At 41.7% G+C, this 14,096-nt stretch overlaps 1 protein-coding gene across 1 annotated transcript in view; it reads right to left on the bottom strand.

The window, feature by feature from the left end:
• The window catches only part of NUCB2 (nucleobindin 2), a 37,177-nt gene extending 24,929 nt beyond the window's left edge, over window positions 1-12,248 (bottom strand). The window contains exons 1-3 of the mRNA XM_083700193.1: window positions 11,817-12,248; window positions 1,556-1,699; window positions 596-703 (exon numbers count right to left, since the gene is read on the bottom strand). Coding sequence (XP_083556319.1) covers window positions 596-703; window positions 1,556-1,699; window positions 11,817-11,837 — 273 coding nt within the window. The 5' untranslated portion in view covers window positions 11,838-12,248. The remainder of the gene's footprint in view (window positions 1-595; window positions 704-1,555; window positions 1,700-11,816) is intronic.
• Window positions 12,249-14,096: the final 1,848 nt, after the last annotated feature.

Genomic DNA, 14,096 nt, shown 5'->3' with positions numbered 1-14,096 from the left:
TGGCATTGAGAACAAACTCCATGTTGCCTGTATGGCATACTGGCTCTTATCAGAATATAAGAGGAGCGCAGCTGGAGCAGACTAAAGGCCCATCTAGCCCAACATCCTGTTCTCACAGTGGCCAGGGAGATGCCTATGAGAAGCCCACAAGCAGGGCTTGAGCACAACAGCACTCTCCCTGCTTGTGATTCCCAGCAGCTAATTCTCAGAAGCATACTCCCTAACCCTGGATCCAGTAGCTATTCTCCATGAATTTGTCTAGCCTCCTTACAAACGACAAACCAGAGTACAGTGGTACCTTGGTTTTCGAACATAATCCATTCCGGAAGTCCATTCAAGTTCCAAAACGTTCACAAACCGAAAGCAGACGCCTCAAAAAGCAAGCCTCAATATAGAAAACTCAAAACAGAAGGTGCGTTTCCTGTTCAACTTCCGAGGCATGTTCAAAAACCGAGGCACTTACTTCCAGGTTTTCTGCATTTGAGTTCCAAAACATTCAACTACAGAGGCGTTTGAAAACCGAGGTACCACTGTGCCCTACGTCTCTCTTATTTTTCTAAACAAGCTGCATGGTTACGCAGTTAAAACTACATACCTTTATTGCCTCTATGTCGGCTGTCTGGAGCTTCTCTCTGAAATGTTTGTCTGTCTCCAGGACATCTATCACTTGCCTGAGGTACACATCGTAATAAAGCCCAGTATCCTTCAGGAAAATGAATATCAGTTTGGTAACAGAGGGCCAAGGAAGAAAAGCATTTCTCTTTCTATAGAGATGTTTCAGACTAAATTAGGTGAGATCTTTAGCCCAGCTGTGATTCTAAGACCTATCAGTGTCCATAATGTTTTATCTAGCGGTGAAGATTAAAAAAAAATCACATGAAGCAGCTATAAATACACATTCTTTGGGGAACTGCAACTTCTGTGGATTTAACTGAGCTCTTTAGAGATGTCGCTTATAAAGAAAACTCAGTAGTACAGAAGAGAATGAGGTTATAAGGGAATAAATAAGATATATGTGATATTTTCTCTATAGCTTTCCTTCCTCTAGCTTTAAGAACCCAGTTAATTTTAGGTCTCAAACTAAATGAGATACGGGGAGGTCAGTGACTGGATCCCCATGGTTTCTTTAAGTTAAAATCAGCCAGGTTGAGCTCAAATAATATTTGGGGTCTGGTGTTCCAGTACAGAAAACTTAAGTCCTTTTCCAATATCATATGGTTTATCGCTTTTTTTAAATGGAGGATTTCTTTTCTCTGCTGAGAAATTTCCTATTCAAAACACTGGATAAAGTGGTTTGAAGTCAAACTGCTTTCTCTGAGAGTCAAAATGGTTAGTTCATTTCCTCACTCTAATTTTCTTCTTTTCTCTCTCTCTCTCTCCACAATATTTTCACAAAGCTAACAAAAAGAAGATCTAAATCCAGACCCTGAGCGCCACAGATGGCCCTGAACAGTATTAATACTTTAAATTCAGAAATAATATTCCATCAGTTCAGCGGTAATAGTAATATACACTTATGATATTGATGCCATTACAAAGTATTTATTTCACTTACCGGATTATCTATTTTTGCATTCTCTACTTGTTCTTCCGCTTTTACCTTTGTCTTGTCTATGTCTATAGGCACAGCTTCCAGCACAATAGCAAGATAGGTCAGGAGCAAAAGACACTGTTGTAAGAAAACAGCTTTCCATCTTATCTGAAATAAAACAGCAAAGTATTTTTTCTAAGCATGTAACACTTTTTATCCAGGATTGCTCCTATGGCAAAAACAATCACGTCAAAACTATGAGGAATCCCAGATGCATGCCTTGTCAACTTAAAAGAGGCTAAAGTAGAACACCTTTTGGTATGACAGGAGTGACTTATAGTCGCACTCTCGTGAATTCAAGCTGCAATATCGGAAGTGGGCTAAAACTGAGGTGTTAGCATTAGTGAGCAGTATGAACACAGTTCAGGACTGGTACTAACTATGAACACAGGTTTACACATTTCTGGTTAATAATGCAAGAGATGAACATAAAAAACCATATGCAAAGTGTCTGGTAGTGGCATCTTGACATCTGCCATCATATCTTCATACCATTTTTATAGTATCGTCCTCCTATTCATTTTCACAACAACATTGCATACTCCCTTTTTACAAATGGAGAACTGATACCATTTTCCCAAAAGGCTGTGCTGGCATAACAAATTTGGGGGGTTGAGATACAAAAGCAACCCGAGTAACCTACATAAGCCAGACTGCACTTCAGTTGAAATAAATCTATGAAATCCAAACATGTTAGCTTAACCAAACTGTGGGTCCAATTATCACTGATACTACTACGACAACAATTTAGTCCCTGAGCAGTTCCAAGGGAAAAACAAATCAGGTGTTGGAACTTTCAAACCTTGGAAAAGCACACATGAGAAACAGCAACAGCAGAAGATAAAAGTTTATCTGTTGTTGTTTTGTCTCATATTGACAAAAAGCAGCCTCTCGAGCTAATATACCAGGACAGCTTTGTACCAAATATGAACTACTGGTTTGCAGACACTAATAAAAATATTGTTGCTTATTTTAAATATTTCATTCCATATTTCACAGCTTCATTTGTTATTATAATAATGCCTTGAAACATTTCAAATAATATACACCTTTGCAACACCAGTACAGCAGCATGTTTTGTGATATCGTCTTGGCAGTACACTCAGTCCTAAGCAAATGCTGAGTGGTCGAAGATGTACTCAGGTCAAGCTGTACCACAACATCATCTCACTAGAACCAACTGTGCTGTCACAACTGTGTGTTGTTTTCAGTATTATGTGTCTTGGGAAGCTTTGTGACTGGTCAGGTTCACTATGGCTGCATTAGAGTTTTAACCAAACCAACCCACTGGGGTATATTAATTTCTACCTCTCACTTGCATGGCAACTTTTGTTAAGCTGTGGCCTCTACTAAAGGTATGTGGCAGATGAGTGTATGAACTGACCCAGTATATGTAAATCTTAATGATTCTAATCGGAAGTATTAATAAGATAAAAGAAACTGCTTAGATGGAGGCAGTGCTTTTTTTCTGGGGGGATGCAGGGGTACACATACCCCTAAACATTTTGTGAATCTAAGTTTGGCCTCAATGAGGGACAATATTTCAATATGAGTAGGAAAATGAGAGTACCCCTAAACATTTGGGGGGGGACTGCATGGCGGAACTTCATCCTCCAGTAACCAGAGACCAGCATTGAGTGTTAGAAACTCAGATATATAAGCTAATTGCCAAATGGCACCTTAAACCTAGGTTATGGTCGCCACAACCAACAGTCTAGTTACCTTTTTGCAGTGAAGTTTATGACTAAAATTATTCTTATAACTAATTTCATTTCAACACTACTTTATATTTTAAAAAATGAATCTCAAAGCGGTTCATCACCCCAGCCACTGTCTAGCACCATCACAGAATTGTAGAGTTGGGATCCTGAGGATCATCCAGTACAACCCCCAGGATACCGGAAGAGGCAGCTGCCCCATACAGGGGTCGAACCTGCAACCTTGGCATTATCAACCTCTAACCAACTGAGCTATCCTGCTTTTGCTGCTACCACTGGTGAATGAGCAATTACAATGCCAGTATTCAGCATCCATAGTAGCAGAGAAGGTAGAACTAAGAAAACAACAGGGAACAATGGACTCAAAGGTTCTTATCTGAGAAATCAAAACTCTTACACCATTCTTTGGGGCTGCAGGAGATAAAAATCTCAGTAGCCTGCGATTCAGCTACACTTGAATTCATGTCTCTTTGCAAGCTAGGAGCAAAGTGAGATAGTCAATGAGCTACTAACAGCAGCAAAACATTTATCAGGACTGGGGATTAAATAGGACCCTTCGCTGGGGCTTTTGCTCTGACATCAACAGGTATCCCACTGTTTCATTTATGATATGATACAATAAGCAGCCACAGCCCGTTGTGTGACCATGCATAAATTATCATGGGTTCACTTTCTGTAGTAGCAAGCTATAGTAGCATAGCAAACATGTTATCAAATGCAAAGTGGCATGTCCTTATCAGCACCCCACATTCAAGAACTATGGAACGAGTCAGATTTTGAATGCAGACAGGTATAGCTGTGAGTCACAGCTCTGACGTGGAATGCATAACAAGGGTAGTGACTCCAGTCGATGCAAAATTCATAGATTCAATGACGACGGTGAGCAAAAAGAAAGCATGCCCTTTTAAATTAATAGATACACACATCAGCATAACAAATATTAACTATGGACTCGGAACCATGTATGCTTGCATTGCCCCGCCTGGAGGAATTCTACAGCTTCCAAAAGCCTCTCAGATTTCCCAGAAAACACAAGCATATCCTAAAATCCTAAATGGGAATTTAGGCCAGTCAGTCAATTTTATTGTATATAGCCAAAGGCCTTTACAATGGACGACAGAGAATATAAGGATAAACTTTCATCTAAAACCATACAATGTAACCTGTAACAGTTTACAACATAAAAGAAACATTAGCAGTTAAGACTGAAGTGTGTTCACATAGTTGGAACGGAGCTTCCTGGCTGCCAGTGCAAATTTGGCTACCTGGTGTGTAATGTATAGATGTTTATCTGCTAGGAGTTCAACTGTCACTTCCTGTGTGGATCAACCTGGAAGCCAATTAAGAATTGGCAATATAAATTTTCCTCTCGGCATTGTATACAGGGGGCAAATCAGCAGATAGTGTGTAATGTCCTCTACCTGATTGCATCCACATATACATTTGCGATCCATATGGGGAATTCCCCTATACTGTATCTCCTCTCTAAATATGCTGAGGGCATCTGTTGGAACCTTATTTCTACAAAGGCCCTGTGTAGTTGTGGGAAGGTCAGAGTCTCAAGGTAACGGGGCCTTGAGTGATTGGTCTTAATTTGGGGGTACCAAGTAGAGTAATGGGGGGCAATGATGGATGCTCTGTCTTGGTTGGCAATCCTGAGCAAAAATCCAATTTCTTAGGTCACGTGGGCTAAGGGCTAAGTAGTTCTCCATTTGAAGATTATAAGCCCTAAGCTTATCTTGGCACTTTTGTGCCCAGCCCCTTGTCCTTAGTTGCTCTAACCAAAATGGGAATTTAGGAGGAAGTCAAGACACATAAGATTGCACTGTGAATTTAACCTGTCTCATCTTCCAGCATTTAAACACAGCAACCAACATAGTAAGTGTAAGACTGTACAGGCCAATTTGCTGAGTGGCCAGCCCACTGCCATGAAGACATGAGGTTATGAAAGCTTATTCTCAGCGATATCAACCACAGGCCTCTACAGTTAAAGCATAGTACATTTTGGGGAAGAAACCCTAGCGAGAACCTGCTTGCCAGTGCCAGGATAGATAGATCGAAGGTCAGGCCACATATGTTCATGCTTCAGAGTTAATCGCCCTGAAGAAATTAAACAGTTATAGGAGCCAATTCACATTTCACTTCTTCGTTAACATTTTTTATTATATGTATTTTAAAATAGTATTTTATGTCACCCATCAATATAAACATTTACTAGGTGTTTCAAAAGAAAGGAAGAAATCTACACAATAGAAAGGAACATAACAATAATACTAAAATTCAAAACAAAAGCAATTAACATCTTGGGAACATTTATAAAAGTTTGTCTGGAACTAAAAAGATAGTTACCAGGTTAAGCCTTGCTAGAAGGAGAATTCTACAATTGTGGCACCCCAACTAAAAATGCCCTTTCCCCAGAAACCACCTGTCCCACTTCTGACAAGCAGGGACATTTAGAGAAAGGCTTCAGATTAGAAGGACTAGCTGCAAAGGAAAACAGGGCTGCTGTCCCTTTAATGGCTGCACAGAAGAGGGAATTTTTGGGAGGTGCTCCTTGGCATGTAGAGGTGAGAAAAGCTGCACCTGCAAGCTTCTGTGTCTTTAATACTTGCAAGTGTGGCTTTTCTCACCTCTCCTGCTAGACTACAACCCCTCCTCCTGCCTTTTCCATACTCAATCCCTCATGTTTGGCACTCCTCATGTTAACAGAGGGAGAAATGATAACAGAAGGAGTAGCACTACATGAACCCTAGTGAAGGTTGTTGCCCCTGCTGCCTCACATCTGGAACAATCATAGAGCAACTGTTATTTGATGGAATTTGTACTGATGACTGTTTTTTAAATGCACCGAGCTGAGGAGGTATAAAATTGAGAAGATCCATTGGGGGGTGCCAAATTTTGGCCTCACTCAAGTACCAAAGATTACCAAAGTCCACTCTGCAGCAGGAGAGTGCCATGGTCTTCAAACCCTGCTTAAGGACTTCAAAGAGGCATCTGATGGGCCACTGTGTGAGACAGATTCTGGATTAAATGGACCTTCTTAGGTTCACAGATGTCTTAAGTATCAAGTGACTGCCTCTGCCTGGAGGGAGAAATACTTTGGCAAGCTGGACATAAACCTACAAGTTTATGACGACTTCTTATCGTCCAAACAGAAATTTATCTTATACAGTGGTACCTTGGTTGTCGAACAGCTTGGCTCCCAAACAAATTGGCTCCTGAATGCCACAAACTCGGAAATGGTCCAGTTTGCGAACATTTTTAGGAAGCAGAACTTCCAACATGGCTTCTGCAGCTTCCGATTGAGTGCAGGAAGCTTTTGCAGCCAATCGGAAGCCACACCTTGGTTTTCAAACAGTTCCAGGAGTCAAACGGACTCCCGGGACAGATTAAGTTTGACAACCAAGGTACCACTAGAATACTAATTACCTTAAAATACTGAGGGAGATATTTTACACAAAAAATACTGGTGAATATGTGCATGAACCACCACTTGACTCCTCTACTGTTGATGGCTGGCAGCTGCATGTGCAGGCTGACTCCATGTTTATTACGGCCTCAGCCCAGTATACCTGAAGGAGCATCTCCACCCCCATGGTCCAGGCCAGACACTGAGGTCCAGCACTGATGGCCTTCTGGCACTTCCCTCCCTGCGAGAAGTGAGGTTACAAAGAACCAGGCAGAGGGCCTTCTCGGTAGTGGCGCCTGCCCCGTGGAACACCCTCCCATCAAATGTCAAGGAAATAAACAACTATCTGACTTTTAAAAGAAATCTGAAGGCAGCCCTGTTTAGGGAAGTTTTTGATGTTTGATGTTTTTAATATGTTGGGAGCCGCCAAGAGTGGCTAGGGAAACCCAGCCAAGGGGGTAGGGTATAAATAATAAAAATATTATCATACATTACTATTATTATTTATTGAAATTATATACCGTCTGATACCCGGAAGTCTCAGGGTGGTTTACAGTCCATTCATATGTGCCGTCAACACCAAGGCAGAATTTTCACATTGCTTTACACCTATGATGCTGAAAAGCCAATTCATGATTTGGAAAATTTGGGAAAGTTATACTTAAGAGCTTTTGATCACACTAGCTGGCTCTATAGCTCATCTGAACACAAATTAACTGACTGGCCAAACAGGAATTCCCTCATAGAACATATGACCTTTCTCCTTAAATCCCTTTACTGGCTTCCTAGCTAATTTAGCATCTGGAACAGCCATATTTTCCTGAGCCTTAACTCCGTCTGGCCTCGCCCTCTTTTTTTTCTATACTGGTTGAACTGGGATGGCTGGAGTAATGAGGTTCTCCTGAGATCTGTCAGCAGAAGACAAGATCTTTTCAACTCTAAGCTATAGCCAGCCTGCTTTAAGATGACACGACATTACAATCTATGTGCCTCCCATCCCCCCCCATCTCCTAATTTTGGTTTCCAGAGGGATAGCCATATTAGTCTCTTGCAGCAAAAATACCGAACAGTCTTATGCCATATTTATTGTTGTAATAAATTCGTTAGACTTTAAGAAGCCAGCAAACTCTTTTTTTCCCTTTTTTCTTTTTGAGACATTACTGACTATAATTTCCAAAGGAGAATGAACTGTAAAAAAAATACTCAGCCTCCCCATTCCTCTTTTTTTCTTCTGTACAAGTTGGAACTTGTAGAAAAGCTATCCTGGATATATTCTTTAAAGGTTATATAACTCATAACTTACCAAAGAAGCAGAGTATGTATTTAGAATACATAACATTTCTTTACGACTTATGTTTTCTGTATTGTTTTTAAACCTATTTTTGCTGCTTTTATTGTATGGCTGTAAATCACCTTGGGACTTATTGTGGAAGGTGATTCACAAAATAATAAATAAATGTAAACATGCACCCAACAACTTTGTTGAATACCACCCTTTTATATCCACAATGAAAATATACAATAAAATATTTCCAATTAAACAACATAGTAATGGAAGTCAGAGGCTCAGATAAAGAGAATGCCTGGGTAACCAGGTGTGTCTTCAAAAGCTGGCAAACACCAATACTGATAAGGCATCTCTTATTTCAACAGGGAGCATGTTTTTAACATCAGTGAAAAAGCTTCCTCCATATCACCATAAGCTGATAATTATTAGACTCCGGCAAGACTAACTTGATTCCATTTGATCACCTCAATGCCCTTACCAGGAAATGGAGGGAAAGTTGGTCTTTTGGGTAACCTGGTTCAAAGTTGGATCTTTTAATCCTATATCCTGTCCCATGATATAATATCCTACTCCTAAAAAATCCTTGATAAACAACTGCCCAATTTTCTTTTAAAAGTACAAAATAGGGAAAATTCTAGTTTACATGGATATGTTTCAATGGATTTCAAATATTTGGATACTTTGAAAATATTTCACCTCATACCTCTTTCCTTCAGGTTAATTATACCCTGCTAAGAAAGTGATGCAAGCCTCAAAAAAGAAGGAAGATCTTGCTAAAGCCATTCTCCACAGTTGCACCATTAAACAGTCAAAATGTGGTCTGTGGTTGTACCTCAAATTTAACTGAACATGGTATTAGGTTTGATGTTCTTCCAACAACAATGAAACACTTTGATGTTGCATTTTCTCCAGTGAGCTCAATACAACTTACGTGGTTCTTCTCCCATCCTCATTTTATCCTCAGCCTAACCTACATTGGAAGTTTTTAAACAGCAAATGAAGCAAAAACACTTAAAAATAATAGTGACTGGCCCAGGTCTGTCAGTAAGCTTCATGGCTAAGTGTATTGGGGGGGGGGGGGTATCTACTGCATCATACTTGCTCAGACATTTAATAATTATTTTATACAGCACCATCAATATTCCTGAGCCCACAGAGGATGCAAAGGAAAATGCAACAGAGAGACAAGAGCAAATGCAGTTACACCTTCTTAAAACTGGTCACAGTTGGAAATGAGGATTAATGGCATGAGGATTAAGGGGGTAAACCAAGGCCACCCAAGAAAGGGTGTAAGGAGGGATTTGAAGGAAGAGACACATTGCATATATATTCAGGGAGGAACATTTTTTCCTTTCTCAACTTTTGGATATTTCCAATAATACATGCCAATATATTATTTTTTTCTATAGCCTTTTTAAAAGGATAAAAACAAAAAGGAAGGCACCAATCACAGGAATGGGGGGAAACCTCCAGGTGCAAATTCCTTCTCAGGGGCACTCTTAAACCACTTTCAGCTGCACCAACCAACTTGTTTCAGGCAAGACGGGTAAGTTAACAAAATGCGGTTCTATTTAGCATCTAATAAATTTCTGGCACCAAAGCAAAGGTATTCCTAATAATTTGTTTAACACCACCACCAATCCATTACATCAGGAATGGGGAACCTGTGGCCTTCCAGATATTGTTCAACTCGAAATCCTAACAGCTCCAGCCAGCATAGCAAATGGTTAGGGATTAGTTGTACTGTGTGCTGGGAATTCTGTTCATCTGGATGGAGGTGTGCAACTGGCTTTAAATGGAGTTTGCACATCCTGAAGGGCCAGGCCCAGAGCTTGTAAGTTTGTCTTCTGAGCCAGGAGAGTCCTTAACAGAGGAGGACCAGGAGCAGCCAGCCTTACTACACTTCTTTATGGTTATTTGTCGCTTTACAAGTTTCCTGCAAGGCAGAAGGGTAAGAATGCAACAGAAAAATCTTCAAATGAATGAATTTGCCCTTGCTCTATGTGGAGCAGCTGGCCAATCAAAAATGGAAATAAGACTCCCACCCATGTGAAATGAATTACTTTGCTAAATTCAGTGATGGCCCAATTCCCAAATAAGGCTGTTGGCAATACTGTACTTAATATAAAAACCATTCTTCATTTTCAAATAAATCTCTTATTAAATTGAACAATGCAGATAAAATCAGATAGTGTGATTATGCTGAAATAATTGTCACAGTATAAATGCCACAATCACTGAAGTCCTCTTTTAATCTTCTGAGAAGCCAGGGGGGACCACAGGTCCTGGCAGTGACATGAGAAACTAGTGTCAGAGGTAGGTATTATTTGTCATCTGCCGAGGCCCACACCCTTCCAGCAGGCCATGATCAATTCCCAACATCTCCTGGCACTGGTGTTGCTGCTCCTTCCTGCTGTCACTACCTGCCCACCTGTCTTATCTGAGTATTCAAGCAGTAGCAAAAGTAACAAGAAAGAACAACTCTCCCCCTTTGGGCAGATATGCAGACTGAGACCAGAAGGAGAAAGCAAGTTAATGGTTAGTTGGGACACCAGTGAGGAGGTAGGCACACTCAGGAATGGCACCCATTGAGGACATCTTGCACAAGGGACCTAGCCAGGACTAATGATATCCATCTTATCTGAAAACATGAAGCCCTAAACTGCATTAAAACCAGTTCAGCCAAGGTTTTCTTGTGAATGTAAAAGAAAGCTTGCTTCCCTGCACACTTCCCCACCTCTTTTTACACATAACAAGGGCTATGATGAATCAGCAACAGGTCACTGCTTTCATTCATTGCTAGAACCATTTTATTTCACAGTATTTTTAAAGAACTAAATAATCATTGTTCTGACAGCACAATAAAACAAAGTGGCAATAGTCTACCATTTAAAGGAAACAACCCACGTGCCTACATCAAGGAGCTGACTCTGCTTACCCACAGATTAACTTAGTGTGTGGGGGGGAAATTAACTTGGATGTAGCTGACATATTAAGGACACCTTGCATAAAAAATAAAATACAAGGAACTGAAACATACAAACATACAGCGTAAGACAGGCTTAAATATGCAATAATTGGGGAGCTTACTCATAGATTGTGGTCCTACCATGCCCATCTCAAGAAGTAACACAGAAAGCACTTGATTATACTTCAAATACTTTTGTACCCCAACAAGAAAGCAGTTATTGTATGTGTGTGTGTGTGTGTGTGTTACTTTTTGCTGCATTGTATATTTGAGGACAAGAGTTGCTCACATAATGCTTTTATCGCTCCATCCAACTGATGAGTTAAGAAGAGTAAAACTGGGCATACTTCTGGCTTTTTAAAAGCCCACTTCTTTTTCCCCAGGTGAACTGATGTCATCACAAGGTCACAGGCGTTAATTCTGCCATTCAAAAGGGAACTTTGACTACATGTGCTAGCTGGCATGAGTATCCCAGGTGCAGCTAACCCCTTGGACCAGCTCCTCTCCATCAATTTAACAGACGCTACACTTCTCCTACCTTGGGCAAGCACACTTTCTCAGAAGGTGGCAAGCTCTGCAGTGCCAACAATGGCCATGGCTCACCACCACCCAATTTGACAGCCCCTTAGTTGAAAAGCAAATAAACCCATCAGACTCCCACTTCCCACCCTTCCCACGGCTTAAAATGTGCTGCCAGAATAACCTGTTGGGCAAAGAAGAAACTTAAGAGTGACACCTGTCCACTCGGCTCATTACCCAGGGAGGGGTCCAAGCAAGTGCACCATCCCAGCGGGCAGCCAGCTCGCCTCTTCTGGTCCAGCTTTGGAGGAAACCTGACTTACCTTTATCTCGCTGTGATTCATAGCTATGGAGACGGAGAGATCCTGAGCGTCTTCCAGCTGATGTGGCTTCTCCCTATTGTGTACTCGCGTGCTAGGAGAGAGAGGCAGCCTACAGAGCCCCCAGCAACAGCAGCCCAGTTGCCAGGCACCTGGTGGCTTCTTTTCCGCCCGCCTTCCTTCCTTCCTCCCTTCCCCTTCCCTGCCTGCCTTCCTTCCTTCCTCTCAGCCTCTCTCTTCGCCGATACACCCCCTTGAAGCAGATCTGTAGCGAAACCTAGTTCCCCCGTTCCCATAGTAATAGGCACCACCTCTCGGAGAACGCGGATTGGCGGAGCTTGTCCCCCTTCTGGGCATCGCGTAGGGCCACGATTGGGCGCCGGCGAAGCAGCCGGGTTCGGTTGCGCAGGCGGCGAAAGAGGCCTGGGGAGGTGCGTTGCGCTGGGGGAAGGTACGTGGCGGTAGCGGCGGTGGGCGGTGCTAGTTTGTTTTCCCCGCCCTCCCGCTCAGTGACGCGCCGCGTTGAGGAAGAATAAAGCCGGGAGGGGGCGGTGAGTTGATACAGAGGAAGCTGCCAGTGGCCAAGAAGCCTTGGAAGCAGAGGAAGGGGGAGCCCGAGAGTTATTCATTTTGAATCAGTCATTGTCCCTTGGTCCCAGTATCTGGAATTTCCCGGAGAAGGAGGATCCCCAGGCGCCAGTAAATTCAAATCCCTCCAGCAAGGCAGAGTCTTCCAGTACAGACGTCCCTTTGCAGATATATGGGACTCCATGATCAGAGCTGTCCTAGAAGAATAAAGTTTTATTTTATTTATTTAATTAATTTGCCAGCCGCTTTATTTTTCCCAGAGCAACCTAAAGCTACTAAAAAGCAAACGAATAAGAATATAAAGCCCACATAGCTACATTAAAACATAAAATTTTGTTGTTAACACCCCTGTGATGTGATCTTTGGATGAAAGGTGGTACAAAAGGGCGGCATGGGGTGTGTTGAGTTTATGTGCGCTCTGCTGATGTACGTGGGGAACAGAACCCCCATGCAAAATGGTCTCCACCTGTATGCAAGCACATCTCTGTGTCTTTAAAACAAGTAAAGCAAAGAGGTCAATGGAATAGCATTCTGTTGCTTTGGGTAAAGGTAAAGGGACCCCTGACCATTAGTTCCAGTCATGGCCAACTCTGGGGTTGCAGCGCTCATCTTGCTTTATTGGCTGAGGGAGCCGGCGTACAGCTTCCGGGTCATGTGGCCAGCATGACTAAGCCGCTTCTGGCGAAGCAGAGCAGCACACAGAAATGCCATTTACCTTCCCACTGGAGCGGTACCTATTTCTCTACTTGCACTTTGACGTGCTTTCGAACTGCTAGGTTGGCAGAAGCAGGGACCGAGTGACGGGAGCTCACCCCGCCGCAGGGATTTGAACCGCCGACCTTCTGATTGGCAAGTCCTAGGCTCTGTGGTTTAACCCACAGTGCCACCCGCGTCCGAAAGGTGGTATACAAACTGAATAAATAATAACAGAACCAAGAGGAAAGTGAAATAAGAGAAGTTATGGTAAAAGAGTAAATAAACCTAGTGTGGCTTTGCAAATTTGTGTGTGTCTGCTTCTGCACTTCTGATACTGAAACGGAATGGCAGAAACATTGGTTCAACCACTTTAATAGTCCTTTCATCCTTTAACTACTTGATCTTTGGGCCTTTTGGAGGGCAGGAGGAGGAAATCAGAACCCTTTGGGTTACACTTAACACTGATGCAGAGCCAATGCAGTGGTGCGGTAGATCTTGTGGTACTTGGGATGATGTGGCTATAATGCTAAAATCTGTGGATTACACTTTTGAATTGTTTTTTAGCTGCCTCTGATGAAACGTATGGCATATTCCAAACACCCAAAACTTGATTTTGGGATAAAAAGATTTGAAACTCCTCACTACCAAGGAAATGTAATAAATGAATACTGCATAACACTTATGTCTCATCTCAAATGTAACTGATCTGTAGAGAAGACTTTACAACCTGAAAAAGAGACAATGCATGTACTTTTATAAACCAATAAAATCTTTCATAAAAAATTATTTTTAAAAAAATAATTTGAGACATCTAGAGAGAATTTGTAAAAGCTCAGATCATATCAACTCAAAACAACCTTAAACCCTATGTAATTGATCAAGTGCTGGAGGGGGACTTTCATTTTCTGACTTTTAGTTAAACTATAGGAAGTGTTTATGTTTTACTTTGGAATCAAGGTTATTTATATATGTATCTTCACATGTTCTTGTCATATTTGG

Source organism: Podarcis gaigeae, assembly GCF_964106915.1.
Source record: "Podarcis gaigeae genome assembly, chromosome: 1".
Taxonomy (NCBI): Eukaryota; Metazoa; Chordata; class Lepidosauria; order Squamata; family Lacertidae; genus Podarcis; species Podarcis gaigeae.
Note: the sequence above shows the minus strand (reverse complement) of the source record. Positions and strands in the feature narration are given on the sequence as shown.